At 42.3% G+C, this 16,653-nt stretch overlaps 1 protein-coding gene across 1 annotated transcript in view; it reads left to right on the forward strand.

Annotated features, from left to right (window-relative positions):
- Positions 1-8,446: 8,446 nt before the first annotated feature.
- Positions 8,447-16,653, forward strand: part of LOC310800875 (coiled-coil and C2 domain-containing protein 1A-like) — a gene marked incomplete at its 3' end in the record, with an annotated part of 10,153 nt that continues 1,946 nt past the window's right edge. The window contains exons 1-9 of the mRNA XM_083664763.1: positions 8,447-8,538; positions 8,784-8,922; positions 9,370-9,476; positions 10,812-11,054; positions 12,828-13,143; positions 14,872-14,981; positions 15,090-15,162; positions 15,730-15,828; positions 16,421-16,548. Coding sequence (XP_083520889.1) covers positions 8,482-8,538; positions 8,784-8,922; positions 9,370-9,476; positions 10,812-11,054; positions 12,828-13,143; positions 14,872-14,981; positions 15,090-15,162; positions 15,730-15,828; positions 16,421-16,548 — 1,272 coding nt within the window. The 5' untranslated portion in view covers positions 8,447-8,481. The remainder of the gene's footprint in view (positions 8,539-8,783; positions 8,923-9,369; positions 9,477-10,811; positions 11,055-12,827; positions 13,144-14,871; positions 14,982-15,089; positions 15,163-15,729; positions 15,829-16,420; positions 16,549-16,653) is intronic.

Here is a 16,653-nt window from a genome sequence, read left to right on the forward strand (position 1 = left end):
CATTCCCATCAGGCAAAGCAGCTGCAGCGGATGGATGTGGTGGTGAATTTTACAAGAAATTCTGCAACACTCTCGATCCACTCCTCCTCAGAATGGCATCTAACTCTGTGAAGGACAAAGTCTTGCCTAAAACATTATATGAAGCTAACATCTCTGTCATTTAAAAAAAGGGGAAGGATGAAGCTGATCCAGCCAGCTACAGACCCATAGCGCTCCAGAATTTTGACAGAAAGGTAATCACTAAAACGCTGGCTACCCGGCTAAATAAACATTTGTCATCCATTATTCATCCAGACCAGACAGGGTTCATCCCGAATAGGTTCTCTTTCTCTAATGTCAGACGCCTCCTCAATACCACATATGCGGATCACAGTATGACCAGTGGTGCGGCGATTTTATCACTCGATGCTAGGGGTGTCACAATATATCGTCCCACGAAATTTCGCGATAGTAAAACGTCACGATATGTATCGTTGAGATGAAATCTCATATCGTGAAGAAAAAAAAAAAAAAAAAAAAAAAAAAAATTCAAAAGCAGACAAAGAAACGTCTTAAAGGCTGGGTTTCCCAAAAGCTTCTTTGCGCTAAGAAGCTAATTCAACCCTTCTTAAGGCCCCCTTAAGAAGCAAACGCGTTTCCCAATTGCTTCTTTACGAAGGCATGCGTTTCCCAAAAGCTTCTTAGCGCTAAGAAGCTTCTTTGACCCTTCTTAAGGCTCCCGTAAGAAGCCAACAAAGCCAACGCGTTTCCCGATTGCTTCTTAGCCTAAAATTATCTTCCAATTATCCTCCGTTAAGAAGGCTGCGTTTCCCAAAAGCTTCTTAGCGCTAAGATGATCTTTCGTTAAGAAGGTTTTGTAAGAAGGGTCTGGAGCCTTCTTAACACCTTCTTAATGACAAAACACTGGCAGATCCAGCCGCGTCAGGCAAAAGGAGATACTTGTGTCCACTCTTCCTCTTGTGTTTTTCCCTTTTTCCTTTCTTTCATGCACCCTTTAGTGTTTAAAATTGGGGAACACTTGAAAATCTCCCCTGTATGTATGGTTACTTGTGTTTTAAATGTTTTACCGTAGGCTATATTTCTCTAATCAGAATGGATTCCTTTTATAATGTTGTGGATTTATATAGCACCTTTCACAGAACCCAAGGTCGCTTAAATTCTGTAGTGTTTCTCTGTTTTGTTGTATGCTGTGTATATAAAGCAATTTGAACTGCAGTCCATGTCTGAAATAAATAATGTTTAATAAAGTTTAACATGACCATGATTAGGTGTTAACAGTGTTTCTCAACCACTGAGTCGTGGCCCACTGCTGGGCTCAGAGTGCCATCAAGTGAGCCGCTCCAGTTAAGATGCTTCTTAAGAGCCTTCTATTTTTTTTATTTTTCTCGACTGTTAAGAAGGCGTTTGGGAAACACTTCTTTGGAGCCTTCTTAACTCCTTAAGAAGCTTCTTAACTCCCTGCTGGTCCACCCAGCTGGTGCGAAGCAATAATCGCGTAAGTGTAATTTGGAAAATCCTGGAGCGAAAAGTGTAAGATTAAGCACAGGTTGTTTTTATGGTTTATTATGGTAATTCACGTTGAAAAAAATAGAAAAACATCGTCCTGGCACCCAGAAACTCAAATACTCCTTAAACGTCTGCTGGGGTCCACCGGCACGCCCATTGACTCCCATTAAAACCGCCTTTTTGAGACCTCCAGGAAATTTTTACAAAATTAATGTATTTAATTTTTTTCAGCGGGCATCCTGTACCAAATACCTTGAAATTTGACCTTAATATCTAACCTTGGGGTTGATTGAACATTTGGTTGAGTTACAAGGCTTCAACATCCATTGCATAGTTTTCCCATTGACTTCAATGTTAATTTTGCAAAAAAACAAACAAAAAAAATCGACTCCCAGCCACTTTCCCCAAAAATAATTATTTTTCTGATCTTACACCTCTCAGTTCGACTCAAGACATCAAATTTGTAGTTTCTATTGTGTTTGCCCCCCCCCGCTATTTCCCCAGCACATCACACAGCACAGCACAGCAACCAATTACATGGAGATTTACATGAAAAGTACCCTGCAGTTATCAATCATGGAAAAATGGTCATATGACCTGCGAACGCGGATTTTCCGGTGCAAACTAATTATTTGAAGCTTGGCCCTTATTTGATTCCATAGGATGAAGCTCATTTGCGTTTCTTGTGAAAACTAGCTCGAAGTCGAAAATGGGCAGTTTCATGTTTTTTTTTGTAAAACTTACCTTAGTTGAAACTACATCGTATCTCCGCGCCCGTTCGTTGTAGAGACTCATGACGAGCATTTTCGGAATCGGCATCAAAAAGTGACTCTAGATGTGTAATCTTGTCGCGATCATTGCCGTTCTAAGAGGTTTCAATGACTTCCGCGTTGAGACAGGCAAAAGCTGCGAGGCGCAGCGGGCCACAGTAACATCCGATGCCCACGAAGGAGCGCCTTGGGCGGCGGAGGCGGTCAGAGCGTCATCCATGGAGGCCAGTTCTGTGCTCCCTCACTCATGGCCTAAATGGTGTCGCTCAAGCGTGTGTTTTGAGCAGGATGTTCAACTACGCATATGAGGTGGGAGGAATGGAATCAGGAACGGATATGGATCGATAAAAAATAAGAAAATACTTACTTATAAATATAAAAAACAAGTACTAATATCAAGATCCATGAAAGTTAAAAAAATGCAAATTTGCAATTCTCAAAAGATGGAAGCTGGGATAAAGTAATTCCTCCGCCAAAAATGTCATCAATCCATAGCTATGATAATCCCACCACAGCGCCACCAGGTGGCATTCATGGGAAGGGAAAAAAATAATATTTTGTGTTTTCTACTGAAAATTTTATTGTACAGAAAATACAGTAAACTGGCATTTGAGGGGTTAAAATTCAGTGAGCATGAAATGTCGATATGAGGTATGAGAGATGAAGTTACCAATGGATAAGAATCAATAAAAAATAAAAAAATAATTAATTAAGACTATCAAAAATAAAAATTAATATCAAGGTGCATGTACATGGACCAGCAGACGTTTAAGGGTTAGCGGGTTAGCAGGGTACAAGGGTTAAGAAGCTTCTTAACTCTTAAGAAGCTTCTTTGTTGGGAAACTCAGCCTTTGTTTGTTGAAGTTCAATGTGTGGAAAGTAGTTCAGTTGAACAAGTCTCTGAAGAGACACATGAGAAGTTATACAGGAGAGAAACCATTCAATTGAGTTTCTGGCAAAACTGTTTACTTGACAGGAAAAATTGAAGATGCATAAAAAATAGACTAAGAAAAGTCTTGTTGTTTGAGTTTGAAGAAAAACTGAAGATGCATAATGAGAATTTATACTGCTGAGAAACCTTTTAGTTCAAAGTAAATCTAAGTGACGGTGTAACTCATTCTATTTCAAGATAAGCCTTATCTCCAATCTCATGTTTTTTCTAGTTGTTATTGTAATAACAATTTCCCACAACAGCATGTTTTGTATTTGTGCATTTCAAATAAAATACTACTTTTCCAGTCATATATTGTCATTATTCAAGTTTAAAAAAATATTGTTAAAATCGTATCGTATCGTATCGTTATCGTGAACCCAGTATCGTGATACGTATCGTATCGTGAACTGAGTGTATCGTGACACCCCTACTCGATGCACAGAAGGCGTTTGATCAGGTTGAGTGGGCTTATATGTTTGAGTCACTGCACAGATTCGGGGGTTGGCAAATCATTCATATCCTGGGTTAAGCTTATATACGCAAGTCCAGCATGCTCAGTTATAACCAATGGCGACAAGTCAACCAGGTTTCCATTACTTCGCTCGGTCCAGCAGGGTTGCCCTCTCTCGCCGGCCCTCTTCGCCGTTGCGCTCGAGCCCCTTGCCTTAAAAATACGTAGTCACCCAAGCCTTGCAGGCCTGGAGATCGGAGGTGTCGAGACGCGTATCAGTTTGTATGCCGATGATGTAATATTATACCTGCATAACTCAGAAAAATCGATCCCCCCTCTCCTAGAACTAATCACCTCCTTTGGTAAGCTGTCCGGACACACAATTAACTGGACAAAGAGTGCCTTTATGCCTCTCTCTGATCTCTTCACTCCTGGGTTCCTGGAGAGTCTCCCATTCAAATTGGCAAAGGGCCGCCTCACCTATCTTGGCTATAGCCAAAGATCCTAAGCTAATATTTAAGTTGAATTTTAGGGATTTTGTTTCAAAGCTTAAACAATGTATAGAAAGCTGGAAAATCCTTCCTTTGTCTATGATTGGTCGTATAAACTCAATTAAGATGGTTTCACTTCCCAGGTTCCTCTATTTGTGTCAACACCTCCCTATTTTTCTTACATCAGCTTTCTTCAAAGAGCTGGACTCCATAATTCTGTCCTATATTTGGAATTATAAAAACCATAGAATTGCTAAAATTCACTTGCAAAAACCTAAGTCTGCGGGGGGGCTGGCCTTACCAATGTTTATTGTTTAGGCATTATTACTGGGCAGCCAACGTTAGGGCTCTGATGTTTTGGCGACAAGGGATTCCTGGCAATTTAACTCACGGGTCCCCCCTGTGGCTAAAAATGGAGGTTGGCTCTATCGCCAGGTCCTCCTTGCCAGCCATGTTGTTTTCTAAGCTAGAGGAGCCTGGGATTTTGAAAGGTTTGAGTTTTGTCCTAAAAAAACTCAGTCAGAATTCTGAACCAGGTCAGGAAAGTTTTGAATATACCAGATGTTTCTGTTCATACACCAATTTGTTTTAATCATTCTTTTCTGCCCTCATGGTCAGATAGAATTTGCCATGCCTGGAGTGAGAAGGGGCTTGTCTCCATCAGAGACCTGTATATTGATGGCCAATTTGCATCCTTTGATCTTCTGAAGAGGGAATTTGAGTTGCCCCAAACACATCTTTATAGATATATACAAGCTAGACATTATGTCCCATCCAAGATCCATGATTTTGAAGTTCTCCCAAATGAACATGTTTTTTTTGAGGTTTTGTTAAGCCCTCCCAACTCCAGGCATCTTATTTCTAGGTTTGTGTGTTTGTTCGACGATTGCATTAAGGCCCCTACTGAGAGGATCAGAGAGGTGTGGCAGGAGGAACTTGGTGTTGATCTATCTGAAATCATATGGGACAGGAGTCTGTCTGTGGTCCAGCTCTGCTCGGTTAATAGTAGACACCAGCTGATCCAATTTAAAGTTGTTCATCGTCTTCACTATTCCAAGCAGAGGTTACACAAGATATATCCTTCTGTCTCGCCACTATGTGATAGGTGTCGGGTGTCGGAGGGCACACTGTCCCATGCTTTTTGGTTTTGCCCTTCACTGTCCGGATTCTGGGCCAAAATATTTGACTGGTACAGTGGTATGACTGTTGCCAAGAAGGTAATTCTTAAGGAGTGGAAGTCCTTCTCTCCACCTTCTTTTCAGCTGTGGCTGATGGACATGGTCTCGGTTGTGCGTATGGAGACTCAGGTTCCAAAATACTAATTCTTTGGGGAAGTTTTTGGTTATCTGGGACCCGTTCCTGGCCTATTTTGACGAGGTTAAAAATGACAAGTGACTCACCCGGCCGATTATTTATGGACCACTTATAATGGATCCTATAATGCACAGTATATTTTGTAAAGCACATGGGCATGTTACGTGACTGGTAGCACCACTTTGGAAAGTTGGAAATGTATATTTGTTTTTGTTTTGTTTTTTTGTCTTTTTCTTTTCCCTTTTCCTGTCTGAGTGTTTTTGTTTTTGTTTCTCATGTTCTGAAAAACCATAAAATTAAATATTGGAAAAAAAAATAACATGCACTGTGGGGCAGAAAACTTAATTGCAATAATGGCTACATAATTTCACAAGCTCTTTACTGAAATTTTACAAAAATTACATTTTGTTATGACATTTTAAAATTATTGTTTCATACTTTAAAGCAAGCCAGTGCCATTACGTGAAAGATTTGTGCCTCAAATAATTCTGCAGTCGTACTGTTGTCATTGAACATTTATTATCGTATCGTGGTTGCATCGAATCATGAACTTCATATCATGTATTGAATCATATCGTGAGATAAGCATATCGTCCCATAATAACAATATATAAATCTACATAAGAAGTGAAGATACTTCAAGTCTAGGTCTGTATTCATGAATTCTGACCTGTCCTCCGTTCCACAGTGTCTTGACTGAAGCTTCATCTCTGCCTCACTCCGCTCTGAGGCTGTGATGCTGACTCTTGCGAGGTCTGCAGGTGAGGATGATGATGGGATTGAAGGTATAATCTCTTCTTCAGCAACTAGATCCATCTTATTATCAGCACTCTCCTGCTCATCTGTCTCTGTTCCGTTGTGCCCATTTTCACGTTTCAGTGTCTGCAACATATGACTGCGCTCCCTCTCCGTCAGACGACACATACCCATCCTTCTCTTCTTTTTGACTGGAAACCCCATCGCCACCTCCTTGGTGACTCCCTTCCCCGTGTCATCGCCCCCACACACACTGTTGGGTTCTTGTTGGCTGTCTTGGTTTCTCTCCATCTTCTGCTCCAGGTTTTTCCCTCCTCCACGTCGTTGCTCTTCACACACAGCGACACAGGATCCATCCTCTGTCTTTCCCCCTGGCAAGGAGGGCTGGGGTTGATCTGAAGACGTGTGAGACAACGACCGGTTTGATTCCTCTGTCTTCGTCGCATCCTCTTCCTCCCCACTCTGGTTATTATCACTGGCGGATTCCACTCCAAGGTCCTCGAGCTGAGCTTCATCATTGGGATCGGTCAACACAGTCTCCTCTTGCCCTGTGCCTTCCGCTGCTTTACCCACTGCTTGCTCTGAGCAAGTGCTTGCTGCCACCAAATATTTGTCCTCTGTGTTGACATGTTGTATAGCAGGAATGGACTGTTGTGCTGCCTGCTCCTGGTGAGTTGAAGTTGTGGCACATTCCTGCAGAGGGGACTGGGGAGCCTGTGCAGGTGTGGCAGGCACTGTTGAGTCATTTCTCTCGGTGTTCTGAATACAAGACTCAGTGTCAATAAGGTGTCTTAGTAGTAAAATACTTTTTTTTTGTCTAGACTAAATATTTCAACCACTTAAAATACCTGACGAGGGAGTGTAGGCTGGAGAATATCAGAAAGGTTACTTTGATCCTCAGGGAGTTCCCTCTTCCTTGACCTGAGCGACCTAGTCTGGCCTGGAGCTACTCCTTAAAAACAAGAGTGAGCAAATGAGTTTATTAAATTCAGAAACTCTGGAGAATTCACTTACACTGATGAACACTTATAATGCCTTTTTTATGACAATGTAGTTTATATATCTGATACAGTATGTCAAAAACTCTTGAAAAACAATCTCCATTACCACTGTCGGTTGTGATCTTTGCTCTTCCTTTGGACATCTTCTTCCTTTCCAAAAAAAAACCCTGATAAGGGACAACACAGAGTAGGAAATGTGTAAACGTGACCAAACAGCCTATTGCATCCCGTTACTAGCCTACAGCATAATGTTAGCTAGCTGGTTTACTAGCCAACTACAGTAGGTGGTTTGCTTCATTATTTCAGGGGTTTTCAAATTCTAACATGTTTCAAACAGACGACACCAAATACATAAGGTCTGTTTATTTCACAGTAAACCTCCCCAAAACTAATCTACATGTGTATGATTTGGTTAGTTCAGAGATACATTACTAATGTATCTCTGAACTATCTCTTTAACCAAATCATACACATGTAGGCTATTCTATCTATGTGATCTCCTTTTGATAATAAGTAAATGCTGGTTTCACTTTCATTCACTGAGCCTCGCCTCCCATTTTGAAAACCCCTGAACTAACGTTTAGCCATAGTTGCATTAAGCTGCATTAAGAAAGTTTAGACTGAAGAAATGAGTATTGAACATAACTAGCGAATGTTCCGATAACATTTTCCGTGAATTAAATTAATTCGCCGTGACTGATAGTGGCAATTTGATTTCTAATTGTTTACAATCTTTCCCACGCACCTGTATTTTCTTGGCGCTACTCTTCCAAGTTTTTTTTACGTCAGTAATGGGCGTGTTCCGCTCAAGCCGTAAAGCGTTGCCACTGGAGACTCAATGCGGAAGTAAATTCCACAGCATTGTTGTTTTTGACACATCGAATTTCGTTCTAATTGTTTCAGCGTTTTGTTGTTATTTCTGCGCAGTATTGTGACTGAATAGGCAAAACCCTCGAGGTGTTAACTAACACCGCGGTCCGTGGAAGTTGTGTGACAAGGTAAATACGCTCGCTTTGCACTGACATTGTTTATCAAATCTCGTGCTAGCTGTTAGCTAACGTAACTAACTAGTGGAGCCCTCGATGACATTATGCACGTTTAAATTAGTATTCAAAATAGTAACCTGTGCAACTGCTATAAATCTCCGATGTAACTCATACAGTATGAAGAGTGGATGGTGTTGTCTGTACGCACATGTTCTCTCTGTTCCCTCTCGGCTCAGTTGCTGTCAGTCACCTCTAGCTAACTAGCAGTCTTAATGAGTCGCAGTCGGAACCCCCCTGTCCGGGGTCAAGGGGCAGCGCGAGCCAAACAGGTACTGCCCATAATATTAAATTGATTATGGTATCTTCAATTCAGTCACCTTAGTAGGTATAGCAATACAGCAGGTATGGATAATTCAGCAACTCACTCACACTCTCTCTCTCTCTGTCTCCCTCTTTTTCTATCTGTCTCTGTTCCTGTGTCTGTGTCTGTCTCCATCTGTGTGTGTCTTGTCTCCTCCTGTCTCTGTCTGTCTGTCTGTCTGTCTGTCTGTCTGTCTATCTCTCGCTCTCTTAGATGGGGCTGCTCCTTGACCTTTCCCCAGATGGCGGGATGGATGATGGGGGAAACGAGGAAGAGCTGGAGGCAGAGCTTCTGGTCCTGATGGGAGGAGGAGGAGATGGGAGGTCACCAGGCAAGAAAGGCGAAGGCAGAGGTGAGAAAGAATCGCACATTTTTCTTTTATAGACGGTTTTAACTTGACAACAAAAACATTCTAAATTGAACCCCCACTCACTTCCTGTTGCAGTGTTTGCTATGGACATAAAAGAAAAAAAAACATTCAAGTGCAGGACTGACCATTCCGTGAAAACCGTCTATACAGCTGAGCGGCGAAAACAAAAGTAACGATGTCGAGTGAATATTTCTGCAGTTTGCCGAATGCTGAGAAAAAGGAAGTGCTGTGGGGTTGCGCTCTGGTGAAAACCGTCTATAGAAGATCTGGAAATTAGCTGGATATAGCACAATGAAAAGCACAATTTGAGCTGTCTGTCTCATCCATATGACAATAGATTTCTAGTGATTTGATTTGGTACTAACTCCCTCATAACTTGCTGCTGCTAGATAATCTAATTATGCTTCTATTGTATTTGGCTGTATCTAGCTCCTGTTGCCATGGTTGAAATAGAGCGAATGGCAGCGCTCTGTATGAAAGATCTTGACGATGAAGAAGTAGGAGATGAAGATTTGGATGATGATGCAGACCTATTGGTAACAGACCATTCCTTCCCTTTTTTAGCTGCGACCAGCTCACTCAAGGTCACTCGGTTGGTTGGTTGGTCGGTCGGTCGGTCGGTTGGTCGGTCCACAAAAAGTTCACCACCCTTTAGCGGGCACAGTTTTCGCCCTAGGAGGCTGAAATTTGGCACGGAGATCAAGTGTGTGTGTTTGTGTTCATGCCTATAGAGAGCCAACGCTTACTTCCTGCTTCAACTACGAACCTGATGATATGATTTTACTGAAACGTTGTTATAATAAAGTTGATTGCAAGTTAAGGACAGTGTGCGGGAATCCTATTTTTTTCTTCAGCTACAAACCAGCCATGAGTCGATTCAAAATACAATGCTACAGCATGCGCTGGGACGCGTCATCAGTGATGTTAACTGGGGTCGTAAGGTGTTTCGGGTCTATCCAACATCATACACCCTCGCCCAGTAGACCCAGCCGAGGCCGATTAAGACCCCGACCCGCATCCCAGAAGCAGCCGCTCATGGATTAGCCTTCCTACTCTGTCTGCAGCGTTGCCCGCGGAAGGGTTGATCACGCCCAATCCGCTGCAATAGAGCTAGTGCTACACCGCAGTATTGAAAGACCCTTCGGTGCATGGAGGGCTAAGGCTCTGTGGGTTAATCCAGGCCGCGCTCCTCCTTCGTCTCACCAGACCCTCCCAAAAGGCAATCCTACTATGCCGCACCATAGACAAAGAGGATGCCTCAAGGAGGCCTGTGCGCTGCACGTCGAAAAATATGAATGGCGGTGAACGATGAGAGACAATACTTTTTGTGATCCCGTTTGAACTGTGCCACGAAGTCCATATGTCAATTTTGTCAATGTAAAAGATCACATTGCATGTCAAGAAAGTCGCCGTTTGTTGTAAAACTGAAAAACCACTGAATCAACTACATCTCTCATCTCGCACAGTATACGTCACACTAACACCAACATGGCCTGGAGGGAGAGACGACACTTACGCGACTGGTTGTGTGTGTAGTCTTTCTGATTTAGAACTTATGTGCAACAGTTTTATGACAAACGTGACTTTCTTGACTTGCAGTTATCTTTTAAATTGACAAACGCGTGTATCTCATGGCACAGTTAAAATGTGTGTGTTTGTGTTTGTGTGTGTGCGAGAGTGAAGGTGTATGTTTGTGTTCATGGCAATTGGCTAAAATGGGGCGGTGGGGGCAAATTTCGAAATTCACATAATGCCATCGCAGCTATTAGAAAATTCGCTATTGTTTTATAATCATTTTACAAGAGAATGCCCCTAAGGTTAGAAGTTTCTCAATATCACCATTTACCTCTGAACTGTGTGAATGTTTGTAGGCGGAACTGAATGAGGTTTTGGAAGATGATGATGAAGAAACTCCCCATGCTGCCCCTCCTGCCACCGCCCCAGCCGCTCCCAGACACAGCATCACTCCCCACTCCACTCCTACTACTCCCAGTGGTGCGACAGGTTTGGAGTCTTGCCTTGTGGAGCGCATTGACATGTATAAGACAGCCATTTCCAATGCCAAGGCTGCAGGCGAGTCCAGCAAAGCTCGAAGATGTGACCGTGGATTAAAGGTAAGTACAGAATCTGTGCAGACCACGGTGTGTGTGTCGGCTGAGTGAGTGAGGAAGTTCTGTAGCTCAGTGGTTCTCAAAGTGGGCTTCTTGAAGGGATTCCAGGGGGTCCCAACAAAAAGGGGAATAATTATTTTTTACTATAATTCCATCCGTATGTAACACAATGACAGAATATATGACTTTGGTCATGGGTTTCATACACTTTCTAGAATAAAAAATATTTTTAAAGGAGATATTCACACATCCAATTCCCTCTCGAGCAGGTGCGTTGGAAAGTATCAGTTAAACACTTGACAAAGGTCCATTGGACCGAAACGTTGTGTCTGTTTAATAAAAAAAGTCATGCTGAGCAAGACTAGTGTGCGGGATCTTCTTCCTTCTAGAATAAAAAATCTAAAAGCAAAAATCTTAGATCTGGGACCCTGGGACAAAATCTTATCAAATGGGGGTCTGTGGTCTAATTGTGTCAGTTTGGGGCCTTGGATGTGAAGAAGTTTGAGAACCACAGCTGTAACTGACAGCAGGCTCAAGACACAGTCACGTTACAGCATTGCAGTGCTGTGCAGCAGCGGGATGAACTGCACTGCACAGACAAAACAGTCACAAAACTAGTTTCACTTTCAAAACACAACCTGTTAGGTCCGCGGCGGGCGAAGCCCTGGATATACCCTAGAGAGAGGACGTGCACTCGGACAGCATGGACTGTAGTAGTTCTTTTATACTAGGTCCTGGAGTCCATGATAAAGTTAGTTTTAGGTTGGATATTAGAGTAGCCTACTGTCTTTTCTTGCCTCATTGTCATTTGTTTTTAAACCCCGCCCACCGGGAATGGAACCCAGGACCTTCTAGCTGTGAGGCAACAGCGCTACCACTGCGCCACCGTGCCCCCATTTGAAATTTCTAGATTTGCCATTCATAAATCAATCTAAGACTGTATATACCAGGGGTCTTCAATTACTTTTCACCAAGGGCCACATTTTGCTGAGGGCCGAGGGCTGGGGGCCGAACGGTGCCGGAAGGCAGGTTTAGAGGAATAACTCATTTTAAATTAACAGTTGTGATGTTGTCACAGTTGTGATTATTCAGTCTTAACCACCAATATTTGCTCCTTTTCTCACTCCTACCTGCTCTCCCTGCAGGGCTTAAAATTAACTTTTTTGATCACCTGCCAATATGGTTGTTAGATTTCAAAGTTACCAGCCAATTAGAATTTCCACTAGCCAAAATGTTGAAAATGAGAATATGAGTGGCTTAATTTAAGCATAAGTATCAGTAAGTGGCCGTGGATTCTGAAAGCCTGTTGAGGGTCACACAAGAACAAAAATGCACTCTTGAAGCAAAATAAAACCAAACCAACCAAAACCAACAAGTTAATTATTTAAATTTTTACTTCAATGTAGGACAGTAATTTCTTACACATGAGATTACTTTGAGCCTTTTAGTCATAAAGATTATTGAAAGATATTCCATATTCCAGACTGAAATGTTATAACAGAAGTGGAGTATTGCCCAGAATGACATGAACATTTGGACACTTATTCATTGCATGTTGTGTTCAGGCGCACTGTAAAAAATAAAAATAAAATTGCAATTCCAGCGCGGGCCACACAGGGGGGGCGCTCACGGGCAGCCGATTGAAGAGCCCTGGTATACCGTATACGCTATTGGATATGCGATTGGATATACTGTTACCGTTGTTACTTTTTTATGTATTTTTTCTTTGATGTTGATGTCTGATGTCTGTTCATTATTATTCTTCTCTTCTTTTAGACATTGCAGTCCATGTTGGTGTCTGTCAGGAAAGGGAAACCGATCAACGAGGAGGAGATCCCACCTCCTGTTGCTACAGGTGGAAAGCCCAACCTCACAGCTGAGTCTGAACTGATCAAGGAACGGGAACCGCCAGCGCCAGCACTGATGCCGTCCCCTCCCACCAATCAGAAACCTCTGAGGGAGGCTCCGCCTCCGGCACCAAATGCTAAACCTCACAGTGTGACCGCGCCACAGAAGCCTGCTGCTGCCATCACTCCAGACACACCTGCTATCTCTCCGCTCACCCCCAACCAGCCAAACGCACGGCACTCAGGTACACATGCTCATGTCCACACACAGCTTACTGATGATGCAGCAGTTAGGGATGGGATATTAAAGGAACACTCCGCCCATTTTCAACCAGCTTTGTATCATTAGAACATCAGTAGTATATCAGAAAACTGTAAACTGTTTTGAAGTCTGTCATTTAATTTGACAGTTATTGAGTGTTAAAGTGTGGACCAGTGACATCACTGGTCCACACTAACTCAAATTAATAACTCATTAACTCAAGTCAACTCTCAATAACTGTCAAACTATTCATCATTCATCTAGTTTGACAGTTATTGAGAGTTGATTTGAGTTAATGAGTTATTAATTTGAGTTAGTGTGGACCAGTGATGTCACTGGTCCACACTTTAACACTCAATAACTGTCAAATTAAATGACAGACTTCAAAACAGTTTACAGTTTTCTGATATACTACTGATGTTCTAATGATACAAAGCTGGTTGAAAATGGGCGGAGTGTTCCTTTAAGCAGTATTAATATATATATATACATATATGTATCACGGTAAAAAAAAACAATAACATTTAAAAGCCCTCTATTTTCTGATGCCGTTATTTTAATTTGTGTTGCTTCACACTATCCTCTCACAAATCAGCATTTTATCATTTTGTTTAGGAGTAAAGATCGAGAGTCACTGGTCGCTCTCATGAACACTGAAAATTGTATTTACCTTGACTGAAAAGGTCCTATCTGTTTTCATATCAGCAGCCCTATTCAAAGAGATGGCATGATTACTGGCCATCTTATTTACCCTGTGTGGACTTGATTTGTATAGATTAGGGGTGTCAAAAATAATCGATTATAAGATGCATCGCGATGCGGACCTGCACGATTCTGCATCGATTCACAAATGTCAAAAATCGATTATTATTATTATTATTATTATTTTTTTAATATAATCAAATAAAATATAATGGAAGTACATACAGTTGTTTATTTTAATTATGGATCATAATACAATGCAATTCTAAATGCACTTTTATTTTAAAAGTAGCCACACAGTGAGAAAAAAGAAAGTGAGAAAAAAAATCATGTATTCGGGAAAAAAAGTGATGCATCGATTTAAGATGCATCGAGATGCATCGATAATCGTTATCGAATCGAATCGAATCGTAGCCCTCTGAATCGTAATCGAATCGTGAGGCCAGTGAAGATTCACAGCCCTAGTATAGATACACAGTTGCAGTATTCAGTATCTGCTGCCACTCACAGACAGACACCCGTCTGCTAAATATCACTGTGCTCCACTTGAGCAATAAAACACACTAATTCATCTTGTTTCGCATCGTTTTCTTTTATGATCTCCCTCTTTCCATTTTACCCACTATCAAATTTATACTCGGACGCCAAAGCACCTCGCCGGGCGTGCGTGCCGTAGGTGGCGTGCGGCTCCCCAAGAATGTGACGCAGCTGACGTGAACATTGCAAGTATACTATAGTGTAGATGGGGGAGCTAACAGGAGAGAGTGAAAGCTATGATCAAGTATATACACTACATTCTGTCCTTCCGCTAACCTCTAGTCTGAAATCATATAATGAAATCGCACAATTTCCTAATTTTGCCGGGGACTCCCCTGGGACGTGACGTTAAGACTAGACTAGAGTATACTATGCATGTCTAGCAGCTGCCGACAACGTCCTAAACTCAAGGCTACGTTGAGGCTGTTTCTCGCTTTATTCCTTCATCGGCCATTCTTTGCCCCACTTGCAGAGCTGAAAGAGGCGGTGTTGTCCAGACAGAGGGAGTATAAGATGGCTGCCTTTCACGCCAAGCAGGGCGGAGACACCGACCTGGCCAAACGACAGTACCTCATTTCCAAGGTAATGAGACCACTATTATATCAATATGCCAATTGGTTGATTAGATGTTGTAGTTTTAAATGTATAGTGTGTATTCAATCATAATGGATTTGACCTCCTTTCATGCAGAAACTGGACGTACTCGTGGAGGCATTGGACAGAGGAGAGCCACTAGACCTGAGCTCCCTACCGCCCCCTCCGGGTCAGTGGAACCACTTTCAATCACAATCAAATCAAATGTAATTTAACAAGGATAGGTAACCAAAGAAAGGGATGAAGCAAAGACAATGGCAACAGCAGAGGTTAGAACAGTTTATATAAATGCTACGCGAAAGGAAGAGAGAACAAATGACAACTATACCAAAATTATTCAGATTCAGATTCAGATTCATTTATTAAGGACTGCACAACAAGTCGGCAGAATTTGCTTTCGGTACAGCAATTGTTAGCACATAAATATAGTGTCAGCATGAGACATTACAGTACATAGACAGACATATAACAACATAAATACAGAACATTCAACATATACATTGCTGGGGGTTTCAGGGGTGAGTGGAGTTTAGAAACCTGATGGCAGTGGGGAAAAAACTGTTTTTGAACTATGTTTTTGAAATATGTTATACTAACAAACACTACACGGAGGATGAAACTGTTCATTTTTCTGATCAATTTTCTTTCTCTCCTCTCTTCTGATCTCAACCTGATCAATGTTGATCATTCAAATCTTCACCTGATGTCATTTGTGCTGCTCTCTGGCTCTCTGCAGGAGATGCAGTAGCAGAACGTCGTGCTCCTCCTCCTCCCCAGTCTTCCTCCAAACCTACCGCCCCTGCTGCTCCTGCACCGGCCCCGGTGGCTGCTGCTGGTAAGACCCCAGTAAACAGCAGCCCTCTTTCTGTGTGATCCATCCCAGAGCAATCTAGTAAGGGAGTGGTGCCAGCGGAGGTCCAAAATAAAATGCGTGACATGTAGCCAATGAACAGCCAGGAAGGGGGCTCGCGCTACGTTTGAATGCTAAAATAAAGCTGATAATATACAATTTGATTCCTTAAATGTCTGACCCTTTCAAAGTACATCACAAACGGTCCATTTTGCGGCAACTCGACAGTGCTGCTTAATCCAGAACCTTACTTCTGGGGACTTTTATGAGGTAAAAAACTGGTCCATTGGAGTGAATGGAGATGTCACAACTCTTCTATTATACGGCTCTGATCCGTCCTACTAACTGGTCAGTGCAATGCAGTTGTCAAAAATGTGTTGCATACTACAGTATGCTGCATTTGTATAGTGTTGCATTTAAAACATATTGTGTGTGTGTGTGTGTGTGTGTGTGTGTGTGTGTGTGTGTGTGTGTGTGTGTGTGTGTGTGTGTGTGTGTGTGTGTGTGTGTGTGTGTGTGTACGTGTACGTGTACGTGTACGTGTGTGTGTACGTGTGTGTATGCGTGTGCCATAAAGACCTGCCTGCCCCCAGCAGTTTAGCAGAAGCCCTGCAGCAGAGGATGGACAAATACAAGGCAGCAGCAGAGGGCGCCAAAAGCAAAGGAGATGACCGCAAGGCCCGCATGCACCAACGCATTGTCAAGGTACACACAAGTATTACGCGTGCGCTAATCTATTTTCAGAGCCAAAATCTGTGTTCCAAAAGCAATGTTCTTCAGCAGCATTCTTGCAGTTGAAATGAAATCCAT

The sequence above is a fragment of the Poromitra crassiceps genome (genome assembly GCF_964638095.1).
Source record: "Poromitra crassiceps genome assembly, contig: HAP1_SCAFFOLD_130, whole genome shotgun sequence".
Taxonomy (NCBI): domain Eukaryota; kingdom Metazoa; phylum Chordata; class Actinopteri; order Beryciformes; family Melamphaidae; genus Poromitra; species Poromitra crassiceps.